Source organism: Cavia porcellus, unplaced genomic scaffold (assembly GCF_034190915.1).
Source record: "Cavia porcellus strain 051 isolate PalLab524CR breed Dunkin Hartley unplaced genomic scaffold, mCavPor4.1 scaffold_19, whole genome shotgun sequence".
Lineage (NCBI taxonomy): Eukaryota > Metazoa > Chordata > Mammalia > Rodentia > Caviidae > Cavia > Cavia porcellus.
In genome coordinates, this window is record NW_026947502.1 from 1,593,455 (window position 1) to 1,618,307 (window position 24,853).

The window sequence follows — 24,853 nt, forward strand, 5'->3', positions numbered from 1 at the left end:
GGCTGTTGGAAGGTAGAGTCGGGCACAAGCTCTGCTGTGTTTGGCCCAGGTGTCCAGGGTAAACCTGCTGCTTGGAGTACAGCTGAAGCGGAGAGCAGGCGCTAAAAGGAAGAAAAACTCTGGACTGGTAGGCACGGTGCGGGGAACTTCCTTCCCTCTATTGTTTTTTGCAGATAGTCTTGCTATGTAGCCCAGGCTGGCCTTGAACTCGGTGATCCTTCTGCCTCAGCCTCCTGAGTGCTGGGATTACAGGTGTGCACCACCACGGCTGACCTTAAGTGCATTTTTTTAAACGAGCAGAATATATTTATTGGGGAAAGGAAGCTTCTAACAGAAGTGGGGCTGAGTGGGTTGATTTAGAATAATTTACCTGGACACAGTCCACCTCAGCCAAGCATTGTGTGTAAGGGGACACTCCAGCTCCGTCACCTGACCCCAGCAGTAGTGCAGAGCCCACCTAGGACAGCAGCTATGGAAGACACTGGCAGCTCAGCAGGCTTACAGTGAAAAAACAGGAATTTATTTCAGGGCCTGGGGCACACGAACACGTAGGATCTGGTCTTGCTGAATGAGGCACGGGCACCCAGAGGCTGATGCACTATGCAGCACTGTGCAGGTACAAGTTGTGGCCCCGGGGAGGGGGAGGAGAAAACCTGGCAGGAGACTGGTTCCCCTGCTGCAAAGCTCCATCTTTGAGATGCAGAAAGTGACAGTAGCAAAACCATGAAGTCACGTCCGGGACACAGCCAGGGCTGGAACCAATCAGCGGGAGCGGTGCAGCCTGGAGAGGCCACCACGGCAGGCAAAGCCAGGTCCACGCGGTGGTGCTGCCCGAAAGGGAGACTGGAGGCCGGCCAGGCACACGTGGAGCTGTCCCCTCAGGGAGCAGTGGAGGAGCAGCGCTGCAGCAGGAGGCTGTGGCAGCTGTCGCACACGCGCACTGGCTTCGGGTAGGAGGGCAGGGCTAGCTCACCAGCCGAGCAGGCGTTGCAGAAGATGTGGCCGCAGTTCCGGCAGTGGTGCTGAGGGGAGAGCAATGCAGATGCTGGAGGGGCGGCCACAGCCTGATGGGGCTCCGGTGAGCCTGAGCCTGTGCTCCACCACGCCCAGTCCCACCCCAGGGCCCTGCCACCCACAGGACCGCCTTGGCCCACTGGGGCCCTACGCACAGGGTAAGCTCTGCCCTTTTTCCCAAGGCCCGTGGTGGGGACAGCTGGGGACCACGATCACGGCTGCCTGCCTCTGTGATGTTTCTTCCTGCCGGCTTGTCTCGAGGGGCTGTCAGAGGCCTCTGCCTGTTCCCGACCCAGAGAGGGTCACACCAGCACCTGTGACCCGACCTGCCCGAGTCACCAGTGCCTTTAGCCACCTCCACAGTTCCTCCAGGGACTATTTTGGCAAAAACCCACTAGATTTTCTTTTGCTGCGCAGAGGGTTTTCGAGGGGAAAGCACTGCACCTCCCCAGAGGGAGGGCTCGCTGGCAGCCCGGGCACACCTTCCTGCGGGAGATGGAGAACTCCTTCTCGCACTGCTTGCAGTGGGTGGCTTCGTCGTCCTTCAGCCAGGTGTGGCCCTGGGGAGGGAGGAGCACCAGGGATGCCGTTTTCTTTCTTTCTTTCTTTTTTTTTTTTTGTCTTTTTCCTTTTTATCAGTACCGGGGATTGAACTCACGACTGCCTGCTTGCAAGGCAGGTGCTTATGCCGCCAAGCTAAATCCCCAGCCCCCTAGGGATGCCATTTTCCATTGGCCCTGCCAAGCGGTCCTTTCCTGGGGATGCCTGTGGCATCCCCGGACTTAGCATGGTGTCTAGCCCTGCCACAGCCAGGACCTCCTCAGCCCTTCTATAAACACCCCTGGGTGGAGCCCTGCTGGGTCAGGTTACAGCATGTGTGGCACCCACTGAGCCACCCTGAGCCAGTGCAGGGAGGCTAGGCCCTTGGCCACTGGGCCAGGTGTGGGGTGACAGGAGCCTCCCAGGTCTCCCCCAGGTCACAGTCACCAGCTGTGAACACTGAGGCAGGGGTACGGCTGTGTCCAGAGGGGTCACAGGAGTGATGTGCTTTCCGGCTCCTGGCCTCTGCCGTACCTAACTTTGTAGATGAAACGTGGTCGCAGTGGTAGGGAGCAGGCCCTGGGACCCCACAGCTGGCCCAGTGTACCTCGAGCCAGCGCTCAGGGCCCAAGCCCAGCCTCCGTCCAGCTGTCGGCTGTCGTCCTGCACACACTTGTGTGCAGGCTGGGGACAGAAAGACAGCCAGCCGCCAGTGAGGACGTCCAGGAGCTGGTGGCAGCCGGGTGCCCACATGGCTCCCCAGGGTAGAGGCTGCTCCTGAACCTGGCCCGCGGCACTGCAGCAGGGCTTTGCAGGAGGGCGGGGTCTCCCCACGAGCGTGCCAAAAATGCCCAGGGCTCTCTGCCTCCTCCTGCCGCCCCAGGGACCTGCCAGCTGAGTCTCTGCAAACTGCTGTTAACGGCAGAGGGGCTGCAGTCAAGCCATGCTCCAGCTTGGCAGCGGCTGCCATGCCATCCCAGCTGAAGGTGAGTGTCTCCCACAAGAGGCTGGTTCTGGGGACCCTGGAATCCCTGCCCTCCTCAGGCTGAGGCAGGACAGCAAGTGTGAGCCCAGCATGGGGAACTTAGTGCCTGGGGAGACCCTGTCTCAAGATAAAAAATACAGAAGGGCTGGAGGTGCTACTCAGCCTAGAGGCCTGGCTCACCCCGTGCTGGTGTGCGGAAGCGGTCACACTAACCGCGACACCCTCGTACCTTCAGGGCCTTGTTCACTTCCTTTATGTCTTCCATCTTCAGCTTGGATCTAAGAAAGCAGACAGAAAAATGGACGGACCTGGGCTGAGGATGTGGCTCTGTGGTAGAGTTCTCGCCTTGCACGCACAAGGCTCTGCGTTTGATCCCCAGTGCCGAGAAAACCAAAAATACAAAGTCCACCTGAGCAGTGGGAAAGTCTGCCATGCGACCCAAGCTCAGCAAGAGGGCACAGCGAGGTGCTCAGACTGCAGGCTGCTTCCGAGTCTGCAGCCCGGGGCAGAGCCGGTGTCATGCTGTGCAGGGCAGAAGCCCCTGCCCTGCCTCAGGCCCCAAGTGGGTCTGGAGACACGGCAGTGTGGGCCCAGCTCACTTTCAGGGTCCCAGCCCTGGGCTCCTGGCCGTACTCCCAGTGGGCTGGCACTGTGTTCCCTCAGGTGCCAGGGGCCGTGCAGAAGGGCACTGCCTAGTGCTAGCCTGCTCTGCTGACTGACCAACCCCTGGTGACTTTTTGTTTTTAAGCAGTTTTTGTCATTTGCACCCAGAAGGGTCCCGACTCAAGGGGAGAAAGCTGCTGACTGCTGAATCCCAGTTCCCATCAGGGTCCCTCGTGTGCTCACTGAGGATGATGGGACCCCGGGGCATACAGTGGGACCTGGGCAGCTCTACCCTGTCAGGTAGCTGGCTGAGCACAGCCTGGGGCCTGAGGAGCAGAGACGGATGGGGATCATCCACCCAGGGTGACCACAGAAGCCTGGCCAGGCTGGGACGTGGCACAGAGGTACCCAGCCGCAGTGGGGCAGAACCACTCCACCGCCCCAGCCAGTGAGACACCAGTGGCTCCAGGGTTGGGTTCCCAGAAAGGCAGGTGGCTGTGATGTCATGGGCATGGCTGCCTGGCCTTCTCCTCTAGCTTGTCCCAGTCACTGGAGAAGCACAGCCCCAGGGGAAGTCACCAGGACTCGGTGACTGCACCCGAGGGAGAGCAGGCCCCGCTTACTGGCTGAGGTGCAGGCCCATTTCCTGGAGGGCTTGCTCCTGCTCCTCACAGACCTTCTGTAACTCCACCTTCTCCTCCTGGAGCTCCCGAAGCTCCTGAAAGGGACAAACCAGACATCTGACACGAGTCACAAGTTTCACGTTTGTTTCTGATACAAGGTCTCTAACTCAGGCTGACCTTGAACTCACTAGGGATCCCAGGCTGGCCCTGACCTTGAGGCAATCCCCCGCCTCAGCTTCCCAGGGCATGGGATTAATTACAGACGGTGTGCCACCACACCTGGCTTGTTATTTTTTAGTTTTTGTCAGAGCAACATGCCTATCAGAATGTCTCACAAAAAGCAAAATGTGGTTCTGCAATAAAGTTGCTTTTCACAGGGGACTTCTCCCCAGCTCGTTACTGGGAATGGGCAGTTGAGGGGAACAGCACAGTGGCTCTGGGCCAGGGATGGAGCAGTGAGCAGTGTGGCCCACAGGGCAGCAGGGGCAGGTGTTCTGGCCCACAGTGGGGCTGGGGGGATGGCTAGACTACGCCCAGTGAGTCCGGGCCCCGAGAAAGGTTTGTCCACAGCAAGGATGGCCAGGCCCAGGGAGGGCTGCAGGGAGGGACGCTCACTGGGACAGAGCTGTTACCGAAGGGCCGGCGGGGCTGCAAGGTGGGACAGAGACCAGAAGTGAGCCTGGCTCCCAGGTGGCCTCTGCATGCTCCACGCCAGCTGCCATGCTGTTTCTCTCACTGCGGGTGGCGTGAGGGGAATTCAAACGCACAGCAGTCTCAGAGCAGAACAGAGGGGACACCCACCACGCGGACAGAAGTGCGGCTCGGCCCCCAGCCTGCGCAGCTTCCACCAGCGGGGTCCTCATGATGCCAGCCTGGGCACCGTGCCCCGGGGGAGGCCTGGCTGCCAGCACCAGCCTCTGCGCCCTGGGAGGCCGGTGCTCCTGTACCCGGCCGCTGCAGGGCAGCCGCTCACCTTCTTCAGCCCTTCCACCTGCTGCAGCTCCGTCCGGAGCAGCAAGGAGGTGTCCCTCTCATGCTGCAGTTCTCGCTGAAGAGCTTGTCTCTGCTCTTTTTCTGATTTCAGCTCTTTCTCTAAGCTTGAACTGTTTTCCCAAAAAGAAGTGGAATTAGTCTCGGAGGGAGATTTTCATGGAAGACCCGTGAGCCATGACCCTCCTAACCCTTCACAGGTGGGGACAGCTGCCTCTCAGCCCACACCTTGGTAATGAAGACGAGGACACCAGGACTAGGACGCTGGTGCCGGGTGGGGAGGGAGGCGGGGAGGGAGGCAGGGGTCAGCCAGGCTGTGCCTTCCCATGCGGGTGTCCTCCTCACCCTCAGGGCTTCACAGCACACGGCTGAGCCGGGGAGGGGAAGCTGGGAGGCCAGGCCCACACCGCTCCGCCTGGCTGCTGCCGCCGCCTGCGCTGGCCTACCATTGCTCATGCAGCTGCGCCAGCTGCAGCTGCAGGGCGCCGACCCTCCCGCCGAGCTCCTGCTGCAGCTTGTGGCTCCGCTCCTCCGCGCCCTGCCGTGCCCGCTCCGAGTGCTGTAACCTAGAGGCCACAGGGCAAGCACAGGTGAAGAGCCCATCTGTGCAAGGGACTGAGACCAATGCGTGTGTACTCATGTGCAGGGGGAGGGGCACCCCGAAGCTCCTGTTCTTTTTTGCAGTGCTGGTGATTTCCGTACTTTGTGCATGTGAGGCAAGCGCTCTACCGCTGAGCTCTGCCGAGGTTCCGTGTGTCTTCCTCAGACCACACACATGCGTGAGCCCTTGCAGCCCCACATGCCCTCTGCGCCCTCCTGGAGCCACTCGCCCTCAGTAAAGACAGCCTGTTTCCACGCTCTGCATCTGCCTCTATATTTGATACTCTGATTCAAACACCAACCCAGCCGGCTGCCTGCAGCTCAGGGAGGCGGGAAGGTTGCTTGGGTTGGTCCAGCCGCGCGGCAAGTGACCCCTCTGAGGGCAGCAGTGAGCCCACTGCTGTGCCCTGCAGCTTTCCTGGTGCCGAAATCCGCACCCATCCTGTCCAGCTGCACGGCCTCCTAGCTGAGTGGCCCAGTCTTTTGCTTATTTTAAAATGGGATCACTTGAGTTCAGTTCCGAGTTTGTTACATATTCTGGACACAAGTTCTCCACCAGACCAGGATCTGCATGCTTTCTCCAAATCCCTAACTTTCTATTCTTAGCTATGCCTGTCCTAGAGCACTTTTTGGTACTGGAATTTGAACACAGTGCCACTCTGACGCTGGGCTACCCCTCCAATCCTTTTGAAATATGTTTTACTGTGAGAAGCATTGTGCGAAGTTGCCCAGGCCAGCCTCAAAACTATGATCCTTCTGCCTCGGCCTCCCAAATGCTAGAATTATAGGCATACCACGATGCTCAGCTGTAAGACTGATAAAGCCTTATTTATCAGGTTTTTCTCTATCTCTTTGCCCATGCCAAAGTACCAATACTTTCTCTGTTTTCTTCTTTTCTTGAAATGGGGTCTCATTATGCAGCACGGATTGGACTCACACACACAGTGACCCTCCTGCTTGATGCCAGGGCCATGGCTGAACACGGTGGACAGAACGGCTGCACCCTGCCCTCCCACTGGTCAAGATTCTGCCTGAAGTAGGCAGCCCCCTGCCCTGTCCTCACCCTGAGGGGCTCTGGGCGGGTCTCCATGCCCAGAAGTGCTTGGCACCCTAGAGAAGACCCAGCCTCAGGGAGGTAATTACCGTTCCTCCATCTGCTTCATGTTGGACAGAACCTGACTGGCTTTTCCTTCAAACGAGGTGATGGCTTCATTCTTCTGCTGTAAACTGCTCTCTGCATTCTACAAGAGCAAGGACAGGGATTTACACACTGTCCCCCTGCTGCTGTGTGTCACGAAGGGGGCTCAGCTGCTACCCTGTGCCTAGCACCTGGGCATTTCTGTCCTCGCTGCTCTTGCTGAGTGCTGCGGAGAGAGAGCGTGGGGACATGCCCCACTCTGCTCGAGGGCTGGGCCTGGGCACTGGCAGCGGCAGCAGATACAGGCAGACTCCGCTGGGCGCCCTTTCCACTGCCCCATAAGAGCATGGCCCTGCAGTGCTCTCCGGCAGCCCACTTCTCCCTACTGGGCAGGGCTCAGAGCCAAAGTGGCTGGATGGGCACAGAGAGCAAACGAGGGTCAGGGGTCGCCCACGCTGTGTGACCAGGAAGGGCACTGTGTGTACAAAGGACACCCTTGACCGGACAGACAGGCTGGATGCAGGGGGACAGTTCAGTGAACTAAGAAGCAAGCTGAACTCTTCAGCCTTAATACAACAAACCGATATGAGCAACAGAATAATGAGTAGTAGACATCGTACCTGGAGAGTAAACAGCATATTACTAACAACCACTGAGCTACAAAATAAAAGCTGGCTGCAATGGTGCACGTGTGCCATCCTAGCACTTGGGAGGCTGAGGCAGGACGACAGCTGAAACTTCGAGTCCAGTCAATGCTATAGAGTGAGTTCAAGACCCGCCTAACTCTACCCCAGAAAAGCAAGACCAAAGCAACAACAGAAACAAACCAGAAAGAAGCTAAGAAGTATCACACTAAAAACACCAGCGATATTTCACTGCATTGGAGACAACTTTACACAGCTCGAAGAAGCTGGCGTAACTCAAACACGACCCCACGCCTGTTCAGAGGCATCCTGATTTAGGGATGTTGAGATGCAGAAAACATAGCTGATGAAATGCTTCTGCCAGGTCCTAGGGGCACAGCTGAAGGGTCTGCATGCTGTACGCGCATGTGTGTCTGCATTACACACTTGTGTATGTGTGTTACGCTTTCTATGCGGCTGGGGCTCAAATCCAAGGCCTCACATGTCAGGCAAGTGCTTGAATGCTGAACTACACCTCCATCTTCCCACGCGCATTTCTGTGGCAGACTGTTAACTAACTTTAAGTCAATTGGTTTGGTATGAAAAAGAAAGACAAAAAAAAAAAAAAAAAACAGCCAAAGAGGGGCCTGGGGATGTAGCTCAGTGGCACAAGCGCCTGCCTGGCAAGTGCGAGGTCACAGGCATACATCACACCAGTTGAAAATGAGCGGCAGAACAAAGCCCAGGCGAGGTAGCCTGTGTGTACTCATGATCCTTGAGACCCCGAGGTGTGGGTGTTTTCCACACCACAGCCAGTCACGACAGCAGCTGAGAGGTCCACGGTCCAGTTCAAGCCCTGCACGAAGGATGAGGGGTCTCTGTAGACACTCAGTGAAGAGTGGGGTCCTGCCTGCCCTCATGGGGTCTCACTACATGGATCGGGCTGGCTTCAAATTCATGAGCATCCTCCTGCCTCAGCCTCCTGAGTGCTGACTCACCAGCGTGCCCCACCCAGGCAGACTGCTCTCACCTCTGATGCCAGTGGGGCATCCTTGCTCTCCTCACCATCCCATTTGAGGTCGCTGCAGGAAAGTGGTGGCTGGGACAGGTGCTGCTCTCCAGGGGAGCTGTGTACACAAAGCCTGGAGGCACGGTGTCCTCTGAGTATGGCGTCTCCTTACAGCCCCTCTACAGCCAACTAGCACCTGCCCTGCCACACACACAGGAAGCCACGGCCCTGCAAGTGGGGGCCGCTGGCAGAAGAGAGCAGCAGGGAGGGCTCCACGGCCTCGGAGCCTTGGTGATGGCAGAGGCAGCACCGCCATCAGTGGGGATGAAAGGTTAGCTTGTGCTGAGTTGCTGGGCACCAAAACACAAAACTGGGGTGCTGTCTTAGTAGTGTGCACTACCTTAGTACTTAGCATGACTACCCAGAACTGTCACACTTAGCACTGAGTCCTGCCACATTATCTTAGCAGTTCGTACTGTCACTACCTCAGTACTGTCACAGTTAGGACTCGGCGCTGACCCACCTCTCAGCTATCGTGTGAGGATCCATGGAATAAACGTCCTGGCCGTGGGCTCAGGACCAGCTGGCACCTACGGCACGAGGGCGATGGGTGAGGAAAGCAGGACAGCGAAGTGATGCGGAGCCCACCTGAACTTTGTGGAACATCTGCAGATTGATGGCTTTGACCTCCTCCAGCTGCTGGCGCAGGGCGACCAGCGTGTCCTGCTTCTCGTGGGTGTCCTTCTCCAGCAACTTCATGGCGATCTCCATTTCGGTTTTCATTCCAATTTGTAACTCCAGTTCTTTTTCTAGTTCCTTTGAAGGACACGCACAAGGAAAGTGCCATTGCGGTGGACTTCAGGAATGCACTGCAGGGACCTCATGCCCTGGGCCTGCCTGAAGGATCTCAGCGCGAAAGACAGGTTTGGAGGACGTTTCCTCCTCTTTCTCATGGGCAGAGGCAGCTGGCTCTGAGTCTGGTGGGCAGGAGCGGATCTAGGAACACAGGCCGGGCACAGCATCGGGCCTTGCCCGGTCAGACCGCCTTGTGCCGAGCGGGAAGGGCCCTGAGTGTGACAGGACCGGGTCCTGCTCTCAGCACACAGGAGCACTGCTTGAAAACGGCTGTCACCATCCCCAGCGCCTCGGGACATACTACTCTGCAGGTGTCCAGGGAGCAGAGGGACACGGCAGGCTTAAGAACTGGGCTTAGCTTCAATTCCGGGACCCCCCAAAACAAAAAAACCAACCAAAACGGGGCTTCATGAAGAACCTGGGCCGCTGACCCGGAAGGTGTGGAACCAACCAGGACAGAGTTACAGTGAGAGGACAGTGCTGCCTCAGTGGCCTCTAAAAGGCTCATAAACACGGAGGCAGCCGGGGCCCGCCTGCCTGGAGCAGCAGCTGCTCACCAGGCGCACTTTCTTCTCCTCCTTCAGCTGCTTCCACACGTCGCTGTACATCTCGTCCAGCCCTTGCCGGCTCTGCTTGTAAGTCTCCAGCTCGACTCTGGTGTCCTGTTTGGTTATCTGTGAAACAGGAGCAATGGTTTCCTTACAGACAGCACGTGCGTGGGCTACACAGTACAGTTCGGAAAAGCCCACGGTGCTGTTGAAAATGCAGGATGACTTCTGCCTTTCAAACACAATCGGGAAGGTTCAAAATCTTAAGGAGATTGTAACTTGGAGATGAAAGATGAGAGTGAGTCAACTTTTTTGGTTGTCCTTGAACTCATCCTGATGCTCCTGCCTCAGCCTCCCCAGAGCTGGGATTCCAGGCATGTGCCACTATGCTCAGCAAGTCAATAAGTTTTTGAAGGAAAATTTAGATCTCTATAGCAATTAATTTTCTTTAGAACAGATGACAGTGCCTCGGAGGAAACGCTCATTTGACCCACCGCTCAGCATTCTCTGCCCATGCTTTTAATCAGCCCTGAGCGTACGAGTCAGACTGGGCCTTCAGTGGTCGGGGGTCAGCGCTGCAGCTGGCGAGACTGCTAGGGGCCGGGGAGGAGCTGTGGGAATGCAGGGGAAGGGGCCGAGCTCCTCTACACCACCAGTGGGCACAGTGGGCTCTGCTCAGGACGAGTAGGGACTCGGTGCAAGGCCCGGGTGGGGCAGTGTGGGTGCCCTCTGCACGTCCTGGGGCCAGGTTCCTTACGAACCACAGCTGCCCTAGAGTCGCAAGCTCTGTACTGGGGGATTCAATGCACTGCAGACTGGAAGCACGCTCATCACCACCCAGGAGCAGCAGAGCCCTGCAACAGCCCACGCGGCATGCGTGTTGTGCTACAGGTCGAGGGCAGCCTGGAGGTGACGCAGGGCCCCCGGGCGAGGACCCTCACCTCCACACTCTTCTCACTCCTCTGCCGAATCAACTCGTTCTGCTCTCTTAACTGCTGCTGCTCTTCCTGAAGCGAACAAATCCGGCCTGTTGCAGCTGAAAGCTGATAAAGAAAGGTTTTTACATTCCTTAGCACCAAAAGCCTTCTTACCACTCAGATTACATACGAACTACCTGACACCGCAAGGGTTCTCTACGAACCTTCGCGCGTCTGACTGTTCACTTTGCCTTCTTACGTGAACAGCCTGCTCTTGGCTCATCCTCTGTGGACCGAGGGACCCACAGCCACTTGGGCCTCTCTGGATGGCAAAGTCCCTAAAGCTCTGCACAATGACCTTCCGCTCACAGGGGAGCCAGCTGGGGTCCTAAGCCACCGCCTGGAAGGCGGTATCAGCTGTCCCAAGTGAAGGAGCAGGCTGAGCTCTTAGGGACTGTGCGCTGCCCTCCTGAAACCCAGTGAGGAGCCAGAAGGAATACCAGTTCTGAGGCACTCTTCGCACCATCTGTGGGCCAAAGCAAACCCCACTGCCTGGCTTCTCAGGGCGCTTGGCCTGCAGTCAAAACTGCCACCTGGTCCAAGTGAGCAAAGGGGAGCAAATTAGCCCCCGTTGCAGTGCCCATTTGGGCTGGGCCCTGAGGCCATTTCCCAGTCCCATGAGGTGTGTGTTCCCCCCTAATTCGGGTGAAGGCCACCTGCCTACACGCAAGGAGGCTCCCAGGTCCACATGACACATGACTGTGAACCTTGCAGGCCACACTCAGGGACGCCGCTCTCTGGAGAGGCCTAACTTCTACACCCTGTCCCTGGAAGCCACCTCTCAGGAGAGCAGTCAGTCTGAAACATGCCTATAGCGGGCCGATGTCACAAAGGTGAGCGTCAATTCTGCTGAGGCTGTCTGCTGCCTCCTTTCTGAGTCCTCTCAAAGCCCTTGTCCTTCCAAATGGAACAAGCGAGGGGCCCTGAGCACAGCCTGAGAGGCGGAGCAGTCCCTCAGCCAGCAGGGGACAGGAAGACTCCGGCAGCCAGGCCAGCGGCAAGCTGTCTTGCTTGCTCTTATCCTCTCTCTTCCTGTCCTGTCCTCTTCCCAGGGGGAAGTGAAGAAAGGGCAGGCTGTGGGGAGACTGGGCCATGCCCCTGAGCAGCCCAAACTCCAGGGCGGACACAGCGCAGAGAGGCAGTGGCTGTGCTCCTGGGGCTGGGCAGCTCCACCAAGGCACGACCCCAAGGCATAGATCCTGTCCCTGAGGGAGGTGACAGGATCTATCCCGGCGCCTGGCTTGGGACTGCTGCAGTGACCTGCTGGGGCCCAGCAGCTGGCAGAGGTCGCCAAGTCACCTTCCTGGTGGCCAGCACTCCGGTCACACTACCAAAGACACAGTCGGTTTTGCTTAAGAACTTCAATTGACAAACCTCTTCTTGAAGCTTTGAATTCATCTTTTCCAGGCCATCTATCTTGGTCTGAAGATCCCCAACTGTGCAGCTAACAGAAAATACAAATATCAGGTCAACCTAACTTATAAAAGCCTAACTTAAGAAAAATCATTTCATAACCAGTGGACCTTGAGAGAAGAGGGATTCCTGTATGAAACCGAAAAGCAAAGATACACAGTTAACTCTGGGTAGATAAGAATCCTAAATAGTTGCGCACATGTATTTTGATAAGTCTGCAATAAATTTGAGCCCTAAAATAGGTTAGTCAATCCTACTTTAGCCAATTTGAAAGGAAACGTTTTCCCTTCAATCTCACAGATAGTAAGAGCCAGAGTGTGCAGGATTCACGCATTTAAGCGACATTTATAAGAAGGTGCTGATGCTTTCATACAGCAGCCTCCTGGGGGTTTTAAGTTGACTGAAGTTCACTGGCTCAACTGAGATGCACATTATGAGAGAACAGAGAACATTCACACCGAGAGGACGTTCACACCTGGAGCCTGCACCTGCCCAGGTGCATCTCAGCTCCGCCTCCTGTTTCCAGCCCCGTCCTTAAACCCCTCCCCCTCCCTTTCACAAAGCTCAGTCTAAGGTGATGTTTTCACCCTTGTCAAACTTTCAGCTGTTAATATTCCTTAACAGTGCTTAAAATGTAAAAAGCTAACAAACTGAATACAGGGCGGCAATAGCCTTAACAGACACCACGGCTGCCCACCCCGCCCTCACCCCAAGGGGCAGCAGACCATGCTGCTCTCACAGATGGCATGCCCTAGCCTGCAGGCTGCTCACTGGGCTCAGGCAGCTGCCCTCATTTTCACAGTCTCTGTAGTTCAGGCTGGCCTTGTACTCACTATGTAGCCCAGGCAGGCCTCAAACTCAAACTGCAAACCTCCTGCCTCAGCGCCCTGTGTGCTGGGACTACAGGTGTACACCACCATGCCTGGCCTCTTTTGCTATGTTCAGATTAAACCCAGGGCCTCAAGAACGCTAAGCAGGTAGGCTACCACTGAACCCCAGCCCCTTCTTTAGTTTTTTTTTTTTTTTTTTTTTTGAGACAGGGTCTTCCTATGCAGCTTAGACGGGCCTTGAACTCATGGTCATCATCCTGCCTCAGCCTCCTGAGTGTACTACCATGCCTGGCTTCTGTAGTTTTAATTTTTATTTCACTTCTCCCTCCCCCATTTTAAATTCTTTTCAAGTTCACACATTTATAAAAGGCCGCAAGTCTCTGAAGTCACTGGCCCTAGTTCCAGAGTCCTTAGCTGAGGCTACACATCACACCAGTTCCTCTGCCAGTGTGAACCAAACCAGCAGAGCAGTGGACCGAAGGCTCCAGAATAGGGGGATCACATGCAAAATGAAAACTGAAAAAACCCTCAAAAGATGTGAAGGAAGGAAAACTATTTTTTGGTACTAGGAATCCAACTCAGGACCTTGTACTTGCCAGGCCACAGAGCTATATCCCAACTCATGGAATGAAATATTTTAACAGTATCGAATTGTCAATTGAACACAAACTATGTAACTTAGAAAATATCTGTAACATTTTATTTAATTATTTTTACACTTTTTTTTTGTCTTTTTCCTTTTTATCGGGACCGGGGATCAAACTTATGACTGCCTGCTTGCAAGGCAGGTGCTTATGCCACTGAGCTAAATCCCCAGCCCCTTATTTAATTATTTTATATTAAAAACAGCAACTATTTTTTTCTATGAAAAGTTTAAATTGGGCTGGGAATTTAGCTCAGTAGCATAAGTGCCTGCCTGGCAAGCTTGAGGTCAAGATTTCTATCCCTGGTACCAAAAAAAGAAGAAAACTATAAATTACAGCGACAGCAAAAAGACATGTCCCCAGGGAGAGAAAACCTAAGTGATCAAGCGATGAAAGAAAACCCGAGGCATCAGAGAGGTCGTGCCCCGTGGGCTCTGAGCTTCATTTCCAAAGGGTACACAAGGCCTGGGGCCTCCGACCAGCTGTCAGTCCCAGAGACAGGCAGGGGCTGCACAGGAAACGGTTGGATGAGCAGGTGGGTGGGAGGTGACACGGCCTTACCAGGCGTGTGTCACTGAGATGCAGCCGTAACAGTGCCCACGGGCGAGCACCTCCCTCTACTAGCCGGTGGGACCCACGTCACCGCGGCCTCCGTGAGGCTGAAGGGAATGGGATGGGACTCAACCTCTGCTCCTTTCAAAAGTTCACAGTGAGGACTGGATCAAGGAACTCTTTCTCCCAGCAGCGTCCACACAGCGAAGGTGAGACTCAGATGGATTCCCTAAGCCTATCACGGGGGTGGTGGTGGCTGCTTTTTGAGACAGTGTCTTGCTCTGAAATTCAGGCTGACCTTGAACTCACTGTGTAGCCAGGATGGCTTCAAACCCATGCTCCGACCTCAGTCTTTTGAGTGCTAGGATTACAGGCCTGTGCCTCCACAGACAGCTCTCTTAAGTCTACTGGGAAAAACACGCCAGCTTGCTTCTGCTGCTGGCTTCTGAGGTCACAGAGCCTTTCCAGGGGAGCTAGTGTGCCACACACTTTCTAGATGGGGATTCAGAGAGAATTTGATATGCTTTCCAAAATCACTAGGCCAAGAGTCCACCCATTTCTGTACCCAAACCTCCAAGGACTAGTGTTCCAAGAAGCACACCAGTAGCTTCCCAGCTAAAATTAAAAAAAAAAAAAAAAAATCAAAATACATTTGCCTATGCTCATGACCACGTGGATCTGGAAGGTCCAGCAGGCTCCCATGGTGATTTCCTGCTTGCTGTCCATTTCAGGAGGACACAGGCTGTGAGTGTGGCTGACTGTCCTTACTCTCTGTGCAAAAATTTCCCAAAAGCTGGCTACCAAGGGAAATCCCACCTCTCCAGTCTGTGTACACCAGGCTGCCAGATGAGTGGTCTTTTTTTCTTGGTTTGGAAAAACGTGCGTTATAAATATGTAGTAACTAAAACAAGTTCTATAAAATAAAACGGTGACAAGACACAGAGTGGCACTGAACAAAAGAAGCGAGTCCTACCTTAAGTGCCGGTTGAGTTCTTCCACGTAATTTTTTTGATCAAGGACATCGGTAATTCTTTCGTGCCTTAAAAAAAGATCACAGAAAAGGAGAAAGATTTTTAGTTCAGGATTAGGACTACTAACCCCTCCGCAACCCTGTGGTCACCTTGTAGAGCAGTAGTGTTCACTGCAGGGCAATTCCAGGGTCCTGAGTAAGCTTTGGGCAGGGCTGGCCAGCCGAGGACTCAGTGGCGGGCTGGGGACAGGGTGCCCTGGCTCTGGGGTGAGGAGGGGACTGTGGGCATGCACACACGGGGAAGCCCAGCCTGCCATGCAAACAGCTCTGTAAGTGGCACCGCCTCTCACTATAACCCTGAAGGAAAGGGGTCCACTCCCTCGAGAGGACCATGAGGCTTCAAAAGGCAGAGCTGTGCAGTCTGCAAGCTAGAGTTTAGACTGTTAACATCTGACAGGCTCTCTGAATAACTTCTTTTCTTCTCCTTTTCTGAGACAAGAGCCTCGTTATGTAGTCCAGGCTGGTCTTGAACTCACTCTGTAGTCTAGAGCAGCCTTGACCTCTCAATGATCCCTCCTGCCTCAGCTTCTCCAGTGCTGGGATGGCAGGTGTGTGCCACTGCCTCGGCTCTCCCGAGGGTTTCTAAACCTGTACGCTTGCAGTGTATGGGAACAGGATCATCCTACCAGTTCATGCCATAGCTGCAGGATTCGGTTTCTATCTTTACATTTTGAGAGAGGGTCTTGGCAGGCTGCTAAACTGCCTGCCTGGCCTTGAACTCATGACCCTTTTCCCTCAGCCTCCTAAGAAGCTGAGATTACAGGAATTCACAAATGTTCCCTGCAGTTCTTTTTTCTTTTACCTCTTCTACCCTTTAAATAGCTCTCTCAGGCAACCCATTATTAATATACATATTATTCCTAATTAAAACATGAAATATAATAGGGCTTTCAAGGCAAAAACAATAGTACACTTTGTCAGAATTTCATTAGAATGAAAAAGAACAACAGTGTTCCCAGTAGTACTTACTCTTTGCCACCATTAAGATCCTGCACATCCTTAAGGTAGAGGGAGAAATCGATTACGCCAACCTGACAGAAAGAGACGTACAGATTTAGTAAAAGACAATATATCTCATTTCTACAAGCCTGCATTTCAGGGTACTCGGTATCACTGTTGTACTCAAAGGCGCACTTTGAGTACACTTTTACACAGATCAACATAGCTCTCTGTGTACAAACTAATTTAAAAAGAAAAACCTAGATCTTTCAAGTGATGACACTTCTGAATCCTTCTTTACTCAGATTTTGGTGAGACGGTCTAGTTTGTTTTCCAGGGAAAACTCTGTCATTGCAGGGACAGGACCAGAGTTCCTCACCCATCTGGGCAGTGAGAGTTCTGTCCCTTGCTCCAGCAGGGAGACGGCTTTGTCAAGAACTAAAGCTCATGCCAGGCGTCGTGGCACATGCCTGTAACCCCAACACTAGGAAGGCTGAGGCAGGAGGATCACTGCAAGTTCGAGACCAGCCTGGGCTACAAAGCGAGCTCACAGCCAGTCTGAACTGCACAGCAAGGCCCTGTCACACACACATGAAATAAAGCTTATGACAGGAACCAAACTGTTCCCCACCTTGGAGCCTGGATGGTCTCAGTTCTTGTTTTGCAAAGTAAAATGCAGAAGACAAGTACTGCGCTTTCCACCTGGCCCTTTCTTGGGGACACAATCTCTGATGTTAAATGCTGCAGACCGTGGGAGGGCTACACACAGACAGTGAGATGCCCAAGAAGCCCTGACCTCCCCAGTTCTGCAGTCTGCTCAGCCCCAGCACAGACGTAGCAGTGAGCACCGGCTTTGATGACCCCGGCCCTGCCACCATCTGCCTGGATCACAGGCAGACTTAACTGTGAGAGCCTCTTTCCCAGAATGCAGCCAACCCAACTGTCAGAGACATGGTGGCAGTCACTGTTCAGTGACTGCAGATTCCTCAGACAGGAAAGGAGAATCAGGAAAGGGTCAGCTCAAACAAAAGCCACGCATGGATGACGCAGGCGGCAGAAAGTCTTCCCTTCTCTTGTGGGAAGGAGGATGGAGGGGTGAGGGTCGGGAAGCATGGGCTCCACCCGTCACCCCGCATCCTCTAGTATCACTTTGGAGTTCTCTCTCTCTCTTTGGTCTTTTTGATTTTTTGAGACAGGGCCTTTCTCTGCAGTTCAGGCTGGCCTTGAGCTCACTTTGTAGCCCAGGCTGGTCTCGAACTCAACCAAGGATCCTCCCACCTCAGCCTCCCGAGTGCTGGGATTACAGGCATGAGCCACCACACCCAGGCACTTTGGGGTTCTTTCAGCAAAAAAACCCCCAAATAGTAAAAACAAAAAACATATTCAACTGGGAAAGAAACAACAGAAAGAGAGGATGAATACCTACGGCTGATACTCATGGATCGGAAGGCAAACCAGGTGCTAGTCCTACATTCAGGGTGTCTGCTGCCTAAGGAGCATCCAAGCTCTATTCCCAAGGCAGAACTAGCAGAGCCAGTTCCTCAAAGTTCGACATATCAGCTCAACTTCTACCAAGCGAGGGACACGTAACAAAGGGAAATATCACAGATGAGAGGGGCGGGATGGAAAAAGCTACGCCAGAGAGCTGCCACACAGCTCGCTCACAGTATCTCAATGAAATGATTTCCAGGAAAACAGAAATGACTAAAAATTATACTACCAATTAGAAAATTGATAAACTAGGGGCTGGGGATTTAGCTCAGTGGCATAAACACCTGCCTTACAAACAGGCAGTCGTGAGTTTGATCCCCAGTACTGGAAAAAAGAAAGAAAAAGGGAAAAAAAAAAAAAAAGAAAATCGACAAACTGACCAAAAATGTGCAAAAAATTAAAGTGAAGCTGGCTGTGGTGGTGCACACCTGCAATTTCTGCACTTGGGAGGCTGAGGCAAGATGATCACTTCGAGTTCCAGGCATACCGACACAGTGAGTCAGCCTGAATGACATAGTGACACCCTGACGCAAAACAAAACAAAACCCAAAACAACAACCTAACCCAACTCCAAAAACCGACACGAAAAGCAGCAGGACCAAAAAAGGCATAAGGCTGACGTGGTCATACACTGAGTTCTAGCAAACCTTGAAAACAAAAATTCTGGTCCAACAAGGAAAGGAAGAACAACATTTTCCTGTGAATTATACACCTCATGTAACCCTGACACCGAAAGGTGGCGAGGCAGACAGAAAACTCAGGGCAGTTTCAGGAGCAGGGAGTCAGAAAAGCAGGATTAGAACATGAGGAGCAAGCGGAGTTCCTCTTAGGAATGCATGAATAATTCTGCAGCGGAAAATCTACAAATTACCCAGCTATCGCTTAAAAAGAGACACATCCCAGGAGATGTCAGGGGGGGTATTCACAGCATGACGTCCATGCTCACTTCTGCTGAAGACAAACAAACAGAACAGAACTTGCTCAGCGTGAGAGTGTCCTCAGACACCGGCTGCCTTCTGACGGGAGGTGAGGGTGCGGAGGGTGCGGATACGCCGCTAGCTTTACACAAATCTCTAGGGGTTTCTACCTTGGAGTTTGACATATGATGTCCAAATACCCTAGGCAGAATAGACAGCCCACAAACACCTGGAGAAGAGGGACAGTGACCCTGCAGAAGGTCAACTGCCACGCTGGGGGTTCAACAGTGATTCAAGAAGAGGTACAGAACAAAGAGGTCCAGCAACCATGCAGAGTCCAGGGGAGCCCTAGCAGGCTGTGGACAATTCATGCACAAAGGGACTCCAAACTGGTAGAAAAACAATATATTTAAAAGATGACTTTTTTTTGTATCAGGGATTGAACTCACAACCTCACGCTTACCAGGCAAGTACTTAAGCCACTGAGCTAAATCCCCAACCTTAATAGATGAGTTTGAGAAAACTGGTTTATTATTTGTAAACCTAGATTCCTACTTCATATTCTGTCAAAACAAATGATAAGATTATTTAAATTATAAATAATTTAAAAAAATATACATTTGATTTAAAAAGTTAAACCAGGTACAGGGCCATCCTGTAATCCTGGCTACTTGGGAGGCTGAGACAGGAGAAATCACAAGTCCTAGGCCAAACTAGGCAGCTTAGTGACACTCAAAACTAAAACTAAAAAAATTTTAAAATATTAAAAACATAAAAAAGGGTGGGGTTGTGGCTGCAGCTCAGAGGTACAGTGCCTGCCTTGCTCGCATGAAGCACCAGGTTTGAGCCCTAACACCAAACATAGAAATAGCTATGGCTCCCAGTGCTGACACAGGCAGGGCGGGAAGCATTAGGCAATTTGGGTCCAAACCCATAGCTACTGATGACCTGGACAGGGCCGGCGTGGGTGCTCTCACATGTGCCTGGTCCTGGCCCGGGGAGCCGAGAGCCTCCCCTGTTGCTGGCTCCTCAGGAAGGAAGATGCCCAGCGCCATCCCTCCCCGGGGGGCTCTGCCCGTTCCTCCGCCATCCGAGGCTCCTCAGTGTGGCTGCTGGGCTGATCTCTCCTCACCACAGACGGCCACCCCACAGCCGTGTTCGGAGGGCCAGCTCCCTCCGGGGTGAGGGCAGTCCTCAGGTCGGCTCCTTAGCTCCCCGCCTGCCGTGCCCGCCTGCAGCTGCCATCCCCGCTCACCTGGGAGTCCAAGTCTTCTCCTTTGAGACAGAGGTTGGCATCCAGAACATTGAGTCCCACCAGCAGCCCAACCAGCACCGCCCCTTCTTCCTCCATCAGCAGCGCCTCGGGCTCGTAGAACTCGCTGGAAGAGAGGGCAGCAGGGAAGCCAGTGCTCCAGCCTGCCTCCCTGCCCGCCACCCCATGCCTTGGGCTCCAGCTTGATTTTCTGGGAGCCAGGGTCTTGCCGGTCTGGGACTTGAGGGCTCAGCTGCTGCTCACCGTGCCTGCGGGTACCCACGCCCTTGGCCATTGTCTCTTCTTGCAGGGCAGCCCGAGGCTTGGCTGCGGCCTTCTTAGCCTTCCAGGCCTAGGCTGATCATCTCAGGTACTCCCAGGTGAGGACAGCCCTGGGGTGGCTGAGCCCTCTGTTTGGATCCTGGAGCCAGCCCCTCCCATCTCCTGTGGTCCTGCCATCCCCACCAGCTCTTCACACTGACATGCCCAGCCCCTGGGGCTGCATGCTCAGAAACAGCCCTGACAGCCAGGGACCCCCTCAGATCTCCCTGTCACTTCTGCATACACCGAGAGCCCCACCCTGCTACTTCTGGTCACCACTGATTGGCCCTCTGTGCAGCCCAGGGGCTCCCAGGCAACTATATGTACACTTATATGTGCGTGTGTGCATGAGACTCAGCAGTTCACTGCTTAGTGCAGAATCTGCAACTCGGAATTATTCATTATAACAGGGCTCTGAGTACAAAGTACTTGAGAGCGGTATTTATCAGCAGGGAGAGGTAATGCATCCCTGTATTTCAGCATACTGGGAGGCCGAGGCAGGGGGATTGCAAGTTTGAACCCAGCCTGGACAACTTAGTGACTTAAAAAAAAGAAAAAGGAGGGGGCAGATGGGGATGCAGCTCAGAGCAAAGTCCCTGGTTCAATGTCAGCATTTAAGCCCTACCCCTAAGAACAACAGAAAAAGAAAACCTAAAACGTAAATCCCCTAAAAAACAAACAAACAAAAAAAACCAGTCATGCATTTTTGTGATGGCCACTTTAAATTTTTCCTGATAAGAGGAATAAAATTTTACAAACTGGATATGGAATGCTGAACTGGCTAATACAGATATATCCTCTTACAAAAAGCAGGATTTTGTATTTTAAAACTGTCCGCTGTAGAAGCTGGGCACTGTGGCATATACCTATAATCCTAGCTCCCAGGAGGCTGAGGCAGGAAGACTGTGAGCTGGAGGCCAGCCTGGATTACACAGCAAGAACCAAGAAAGGACAACTGTCCACTACACCTTGTTCTGAAACAATTTTTTCTGACATCACCTAATCAAAAAAATAAAATTTCACTGAAGCGTAATAGAATAGGCTGTCAGTTACCAACTCTTAGGTTATATATTTTTTTTTTTGTCTTTTTGAGACAGAGTCTCGCTATGCAGTTCACTTTGTAGCCCAGGCTGGTCTCAAACTCGCAACAATCCTCCTGCTTCAGCTCTCAACTGTTGGGATTACAGGCGTGAGCCACCACACTCGGCTAGGTATTAATATTTTTGAAGAATTATCTTCAAAATTTTTCCAAAATGACAAGTTACATGAATCTTCATTCATAATGGCATTTAGATACCAGTGCTCAGAAAAGAAACTAGCATTGACATTTTAAAACTAGGCCACAGAATACTTAAAATTAATGATAATTTCAATAAAAGCTGTGAACATTATATACTCTTATATAATAACTCAAAACAACCGACACGGGCTGGGGATTTCGCTCAGCAACATAAGTGCCTGCCTTGTAAGTGTACGGCTGGAGTTCCATCCCCAGTACCAAAAAGAAAAGCAGAGACAGGTGGCACAATACCTTAAGAGATGCTTATTGTCTATCAGCACCTTCAGATAATCTGCCAGCTTTTTTTGCATGAGGGCAAGATAGAGCCACGCTCGGCCTCTCCCCACCGCCGTCCTGGAATCAAACAGAGAACAAGCTGTGTGGTGTGCCAATGACGACAGACAGCCAGGGATGTGCAGGGTGAGCCGCGTGCTCACGGACGCAGAGCACCGAGAAAGCTGCTCTGAGGCCAGGGTGACGTGCACCAGGGGACAGCAGAGAAAGCGCTGGCCGTATGCCTTTTGGGATGGTCTGAATTTTGCACCAAAAGCATGTGCTCTTTGTCTTTCTTCTTTTTCCAACAAAAGGAAAAAATCTTAAGCCAAAAAATTCCGATTTGTAGAACAACAGAAGTAGACGAAACTCTGCAAACACAGAATTTCGAGGGAGCCAGGCAGTACGCAGCCAGGCTGCTACGATGGACACTGCTTCAAAAGACTGACACACACAAGCTGGGCAGTGTCAGGCCTCACAGACCTCTCCGGCGCTGGCTGAAAAGGCACACTGTTGGCTTGGGCTGTATTTTCAGCTGTGGTAAAATGACACTGAAGCCTCTTTCAGTTTCAGCACACTGACCTTCCTGCCGCTGGGCAGCCGGCCTCCAAGGCGGCAGCTTTGGAAAGGTCCGTGCTGCTCAGTAGAAGAGACAGCTTCTAACCACAGAACTAGAGCTGTTTTAGGGAAAAAGAGATTTGGTTCCAAGCAGAGGAACACCTAAGCAGTAGCAGCGCTACAGTTCGAGATCTGCATGAAAGGGTGCTCGCAGGGCCAACGACCTTGCTAGACATGGCTCACATGCCCACTGGATTTCAGAAGCCAGGCTCAGAGGGTTAACCTAATTTCAAGCTTAATGATGTTACATCACAGTAAAAAGGAGGGGAAAAAGGTAGGAAAAAAAGATAAGCAATGTTGGCATGGCAGGAAAAATCAAGGCTGAGACATGCTGCTTTTAAGCGTGTGGAGTAGTACGACTTTTCTAGCTGAGAATCTGAGGACAACAGATTTCAGAATTCAACACCTAGCACTGTGCACTAAGGTGATAGCTTAGGGTAGACAGGAAAATCATGTTTGGGGATGGTGACTGCACCACAGAGAGAATGCAATAAGAGTTCCATGAGGATCTGAAGAATTAAGTGCACAACAGAATACTGTGGGGCCCCTTACAAATGATGGTGTGGTGCAGGACTGTGATTCCAGAGGCTGAGGCAGGAGGATCACAAGTTTAAGGCAAATCTGGCAACATAGGAAGCCTCTGTCTCAAAGTAAACATAAAAACAGCTGTGGATATAGCTCAGGAGTAAAGCATCGTTGGGTTAGATTCCCAGTATGGAAAAGAAAAAATGTGCTATGCACAAAAAGATCCTGACCGTCTGAGGAGACAGGTGTCCCCCCAGCTGATCATCACATGCTGCACACAGGCACTGCAAGGCCACCCTGTACGTCCCTGTACACCTGTGCGATGACCATGTCAGACACAGCACAGGTACTAATGAAAAAGAAGCGGACGACTACCTGACATGAGTTTAAAACCTAACATTAATGGGGAAAGCCATGAAACAGTACGTACACTTCACAAATACTGAGTTTCTTGTTGTTTTTGAAATAGGCAATGATCCCTACACCTGGTAAAACCGGAAGCACTGCACTGAACACCACTCAGCTCCAGCTCTTTCTGGTTCTTGTGCTCTGCTTTCTTGTCCCACATCCATTAACACCCTGTTTCCAGCTCAGGTTCACCTCTGTGTACAAACAGCCAGGAGCTCTTACTCTTCTGCCCCCTTTTAAAAACCAAAGCCAAAACTGTGCCTTCGGCAATTTGCATATTTCACCGAATCTCTGTTATCCAGAATGTCTTTCCAAACACAGAGCTTCCTCCTTACAGCTCCAGGGTTTCACTGATTGACCAACTGCTGGTCCTAATCTGCTGCTTGTCCCAGTGATGCTGTGGGAGGTCGTGTGAATTTCTTTTCTGACAGCGGATCTTCCTATACTGCCCAATGGTCCTGTGCTGCTTGGCTCATGTGAACCTCAGGTGCCAGCCCCCAAGCAGCAGGGACTGCGGGTGCCACTGTGTGTGGTGCTATGTCCTGTGCGACATTGGCAGAGAACGGCCTGGCAGTGGGAGCGTGGGCTGAGGGACAAGGCATCTGTAATTCCAGTGGGTGGTCCTAAACTGTCTCCACCTGAAAGAGCACAACAGGACACTGCAGGGAGGGGAGGAGATAAAGAAAGACAGGATCTCATCTGTCTGTCTGGCCGATAATATGCTGAAAGGATGGAGGAGGCCACTGACTGAGACACTGATACACTTCTTCTCTGCCTCAGCCTTTTATGGCCGCCACGCCCAGGCCATGTGGGTGAGCTATTCCCCTCAACCACAAGTAGTCTTATTCCTCTGTTGTATGGTAATGGGTAAATTTGTATGTTGTAGGGTAAATTTGTTTCTGGCTTGTTTTTATTTCCTAATTAAAAATCAAGCTATTAGAAAAAGAATTGTTGCTGGGTGTGGTGGCTCACACCTGTAATCCCAGCACTCAGGAGGCTGAGACGGGAGGATCATTGCGAGTTGGGCTCGCCTGGGCTACAAAGTGAGCTCAAGGCCAGCCTGAACTGCATAGGGAGGCACTGTCTCAAAAAAGACAAAAAAAAAAAAAAAAAAAAAAAAAGAAAAAAGAAAAAAGAAAAAAGAATTGTTTTTAATTTTAAAAAGAAACAGAAGTCTTGCCTGCTCTAAGAACCAGTGTTTGCAGCTGGGATCTTTCTGTAAAGCAAAAAGTGTGACATGGAAACATTTGGCCAACAGGTCATGCCAGGAAATGTATTTTTAAAATCTCAATTAGAATTGAGTATTAAACACTAGAAAAAGCCTTTCAAGGAATGTAAAATTTATCCTGTTTCCAACTACTTTAAACAGTCCTCTAGTACCTAACCCCACAAAAACTTCCCCTCAGTCAAATGTTTCCAAATTGCCATAGATATTTTAGAAATTTTATAATACTTAATAAAACTGTAAAAACACTGTGGCTTTTTTGGGGGGTGCTGTTGTGGCTTGAACTCAGTGCCTAAGCACTGAGGTACATCCCAGCCTTTTTTGTAGTTTGAGACAGCTTCTAAGTCACCAAACTGCCCAGGCTTGGCAAGAATCAGAGATCTTCCTGCCTCAGGCTCCCAGCATTCTGGTGTCACAGGCAGGAGCCACTACAGCTCTTCATGAAGCAAAAGAGGGCCCTCTCCTCAGCTCCCCCAGGTTCCTCCTGAAAGCATCCAGACAGACAGCCGGGGGCTCAGAGTTTTGGCAGACAGGGTGAGGATGGCCAACACCTAGGCTTGTTACCTGTTTAGCAACCAGAGGTTTCATAAGGAAATGTGGTGATATGGTGGATTCGATGGCTGGTGCTCAG

At 52.4% G+C, this 24,853-nt stretch overlaps 1 protein-coding gene across 3 annotated transcripts in view; it reads right to left on the bottom strand.

Moving 5' to 3' along the window:
• Window positions 1-498: 498 nt before the first annotated feature.
• Rufy1 (RUN and FYVE domain containing 1) overlaps window positions 499-24,853 on the bottom strand; it is a 33,507-nt gene continuing 9,152 nt past the window's right edge. For 2 of the 3 annotated variants that reach the window (XM_003461657.4, XM_004999772.4), the window contains exons 4-18: window positions 21,426-21,527; window positions 19,577-19,700; window positions 15,944-16,005; window positions 14,918-14,983; window positions 11,880-11,949; window positions 10,470-10,571; window positions 9,538-9,654; window positions 8,774-8,941; window positions 6,499-6,596; window positions 5,202-5,321; window positions 4,739-4,868; window positions 3,766-3,860; window positions 2,769-2,817; window positions 1,497-1,574; window positions 499-1,022 (exon numbers count right to left, since the gene is read on the bottom strand). In XM_003461657.4, the coding sequence (XP_003461705.1) occupies window positions 879-1,022; window positions 1,497-1,574; window positions 2,769-2,817; window positions 3,766-3,860; window positions 4,739-4,868; window positions 5,202-5,321; window positions 6,499-6,596; window positions 8,774-8,941; window positions 9,538-9,654; window positions 10,470-10,571; window positions 11,880-11,949; window positions 14,918-14,983; window positions 15,944-16,005; window positions 19,577-19,700; window positions 21,426-21,527 (1,525 nt within the window). In that variant the 3' untranslated portion in view covers window positions 499-878. Of the gene's footprint in view, window positions 1,023-1,496; window positions 1,575-2,719; window positions 2,818-3,765; window positions 3,861-4,738; window positions 4,869-5,201; window positions 5,322-6,498; window positions 6,597-8,773; window positions 8,942-9,537; window positions 9,655-10,469; window positions 10,572-11,879; window positions 11,950-14,917; window positions 14,984-15,943; window positions 16,006-19,576; window positions 19,701-21,425; window positions 21,528-24,853 lie in introns of those variants that run through there. The other variant, XM_063230476.1, reaches the window with a different exon arrangement.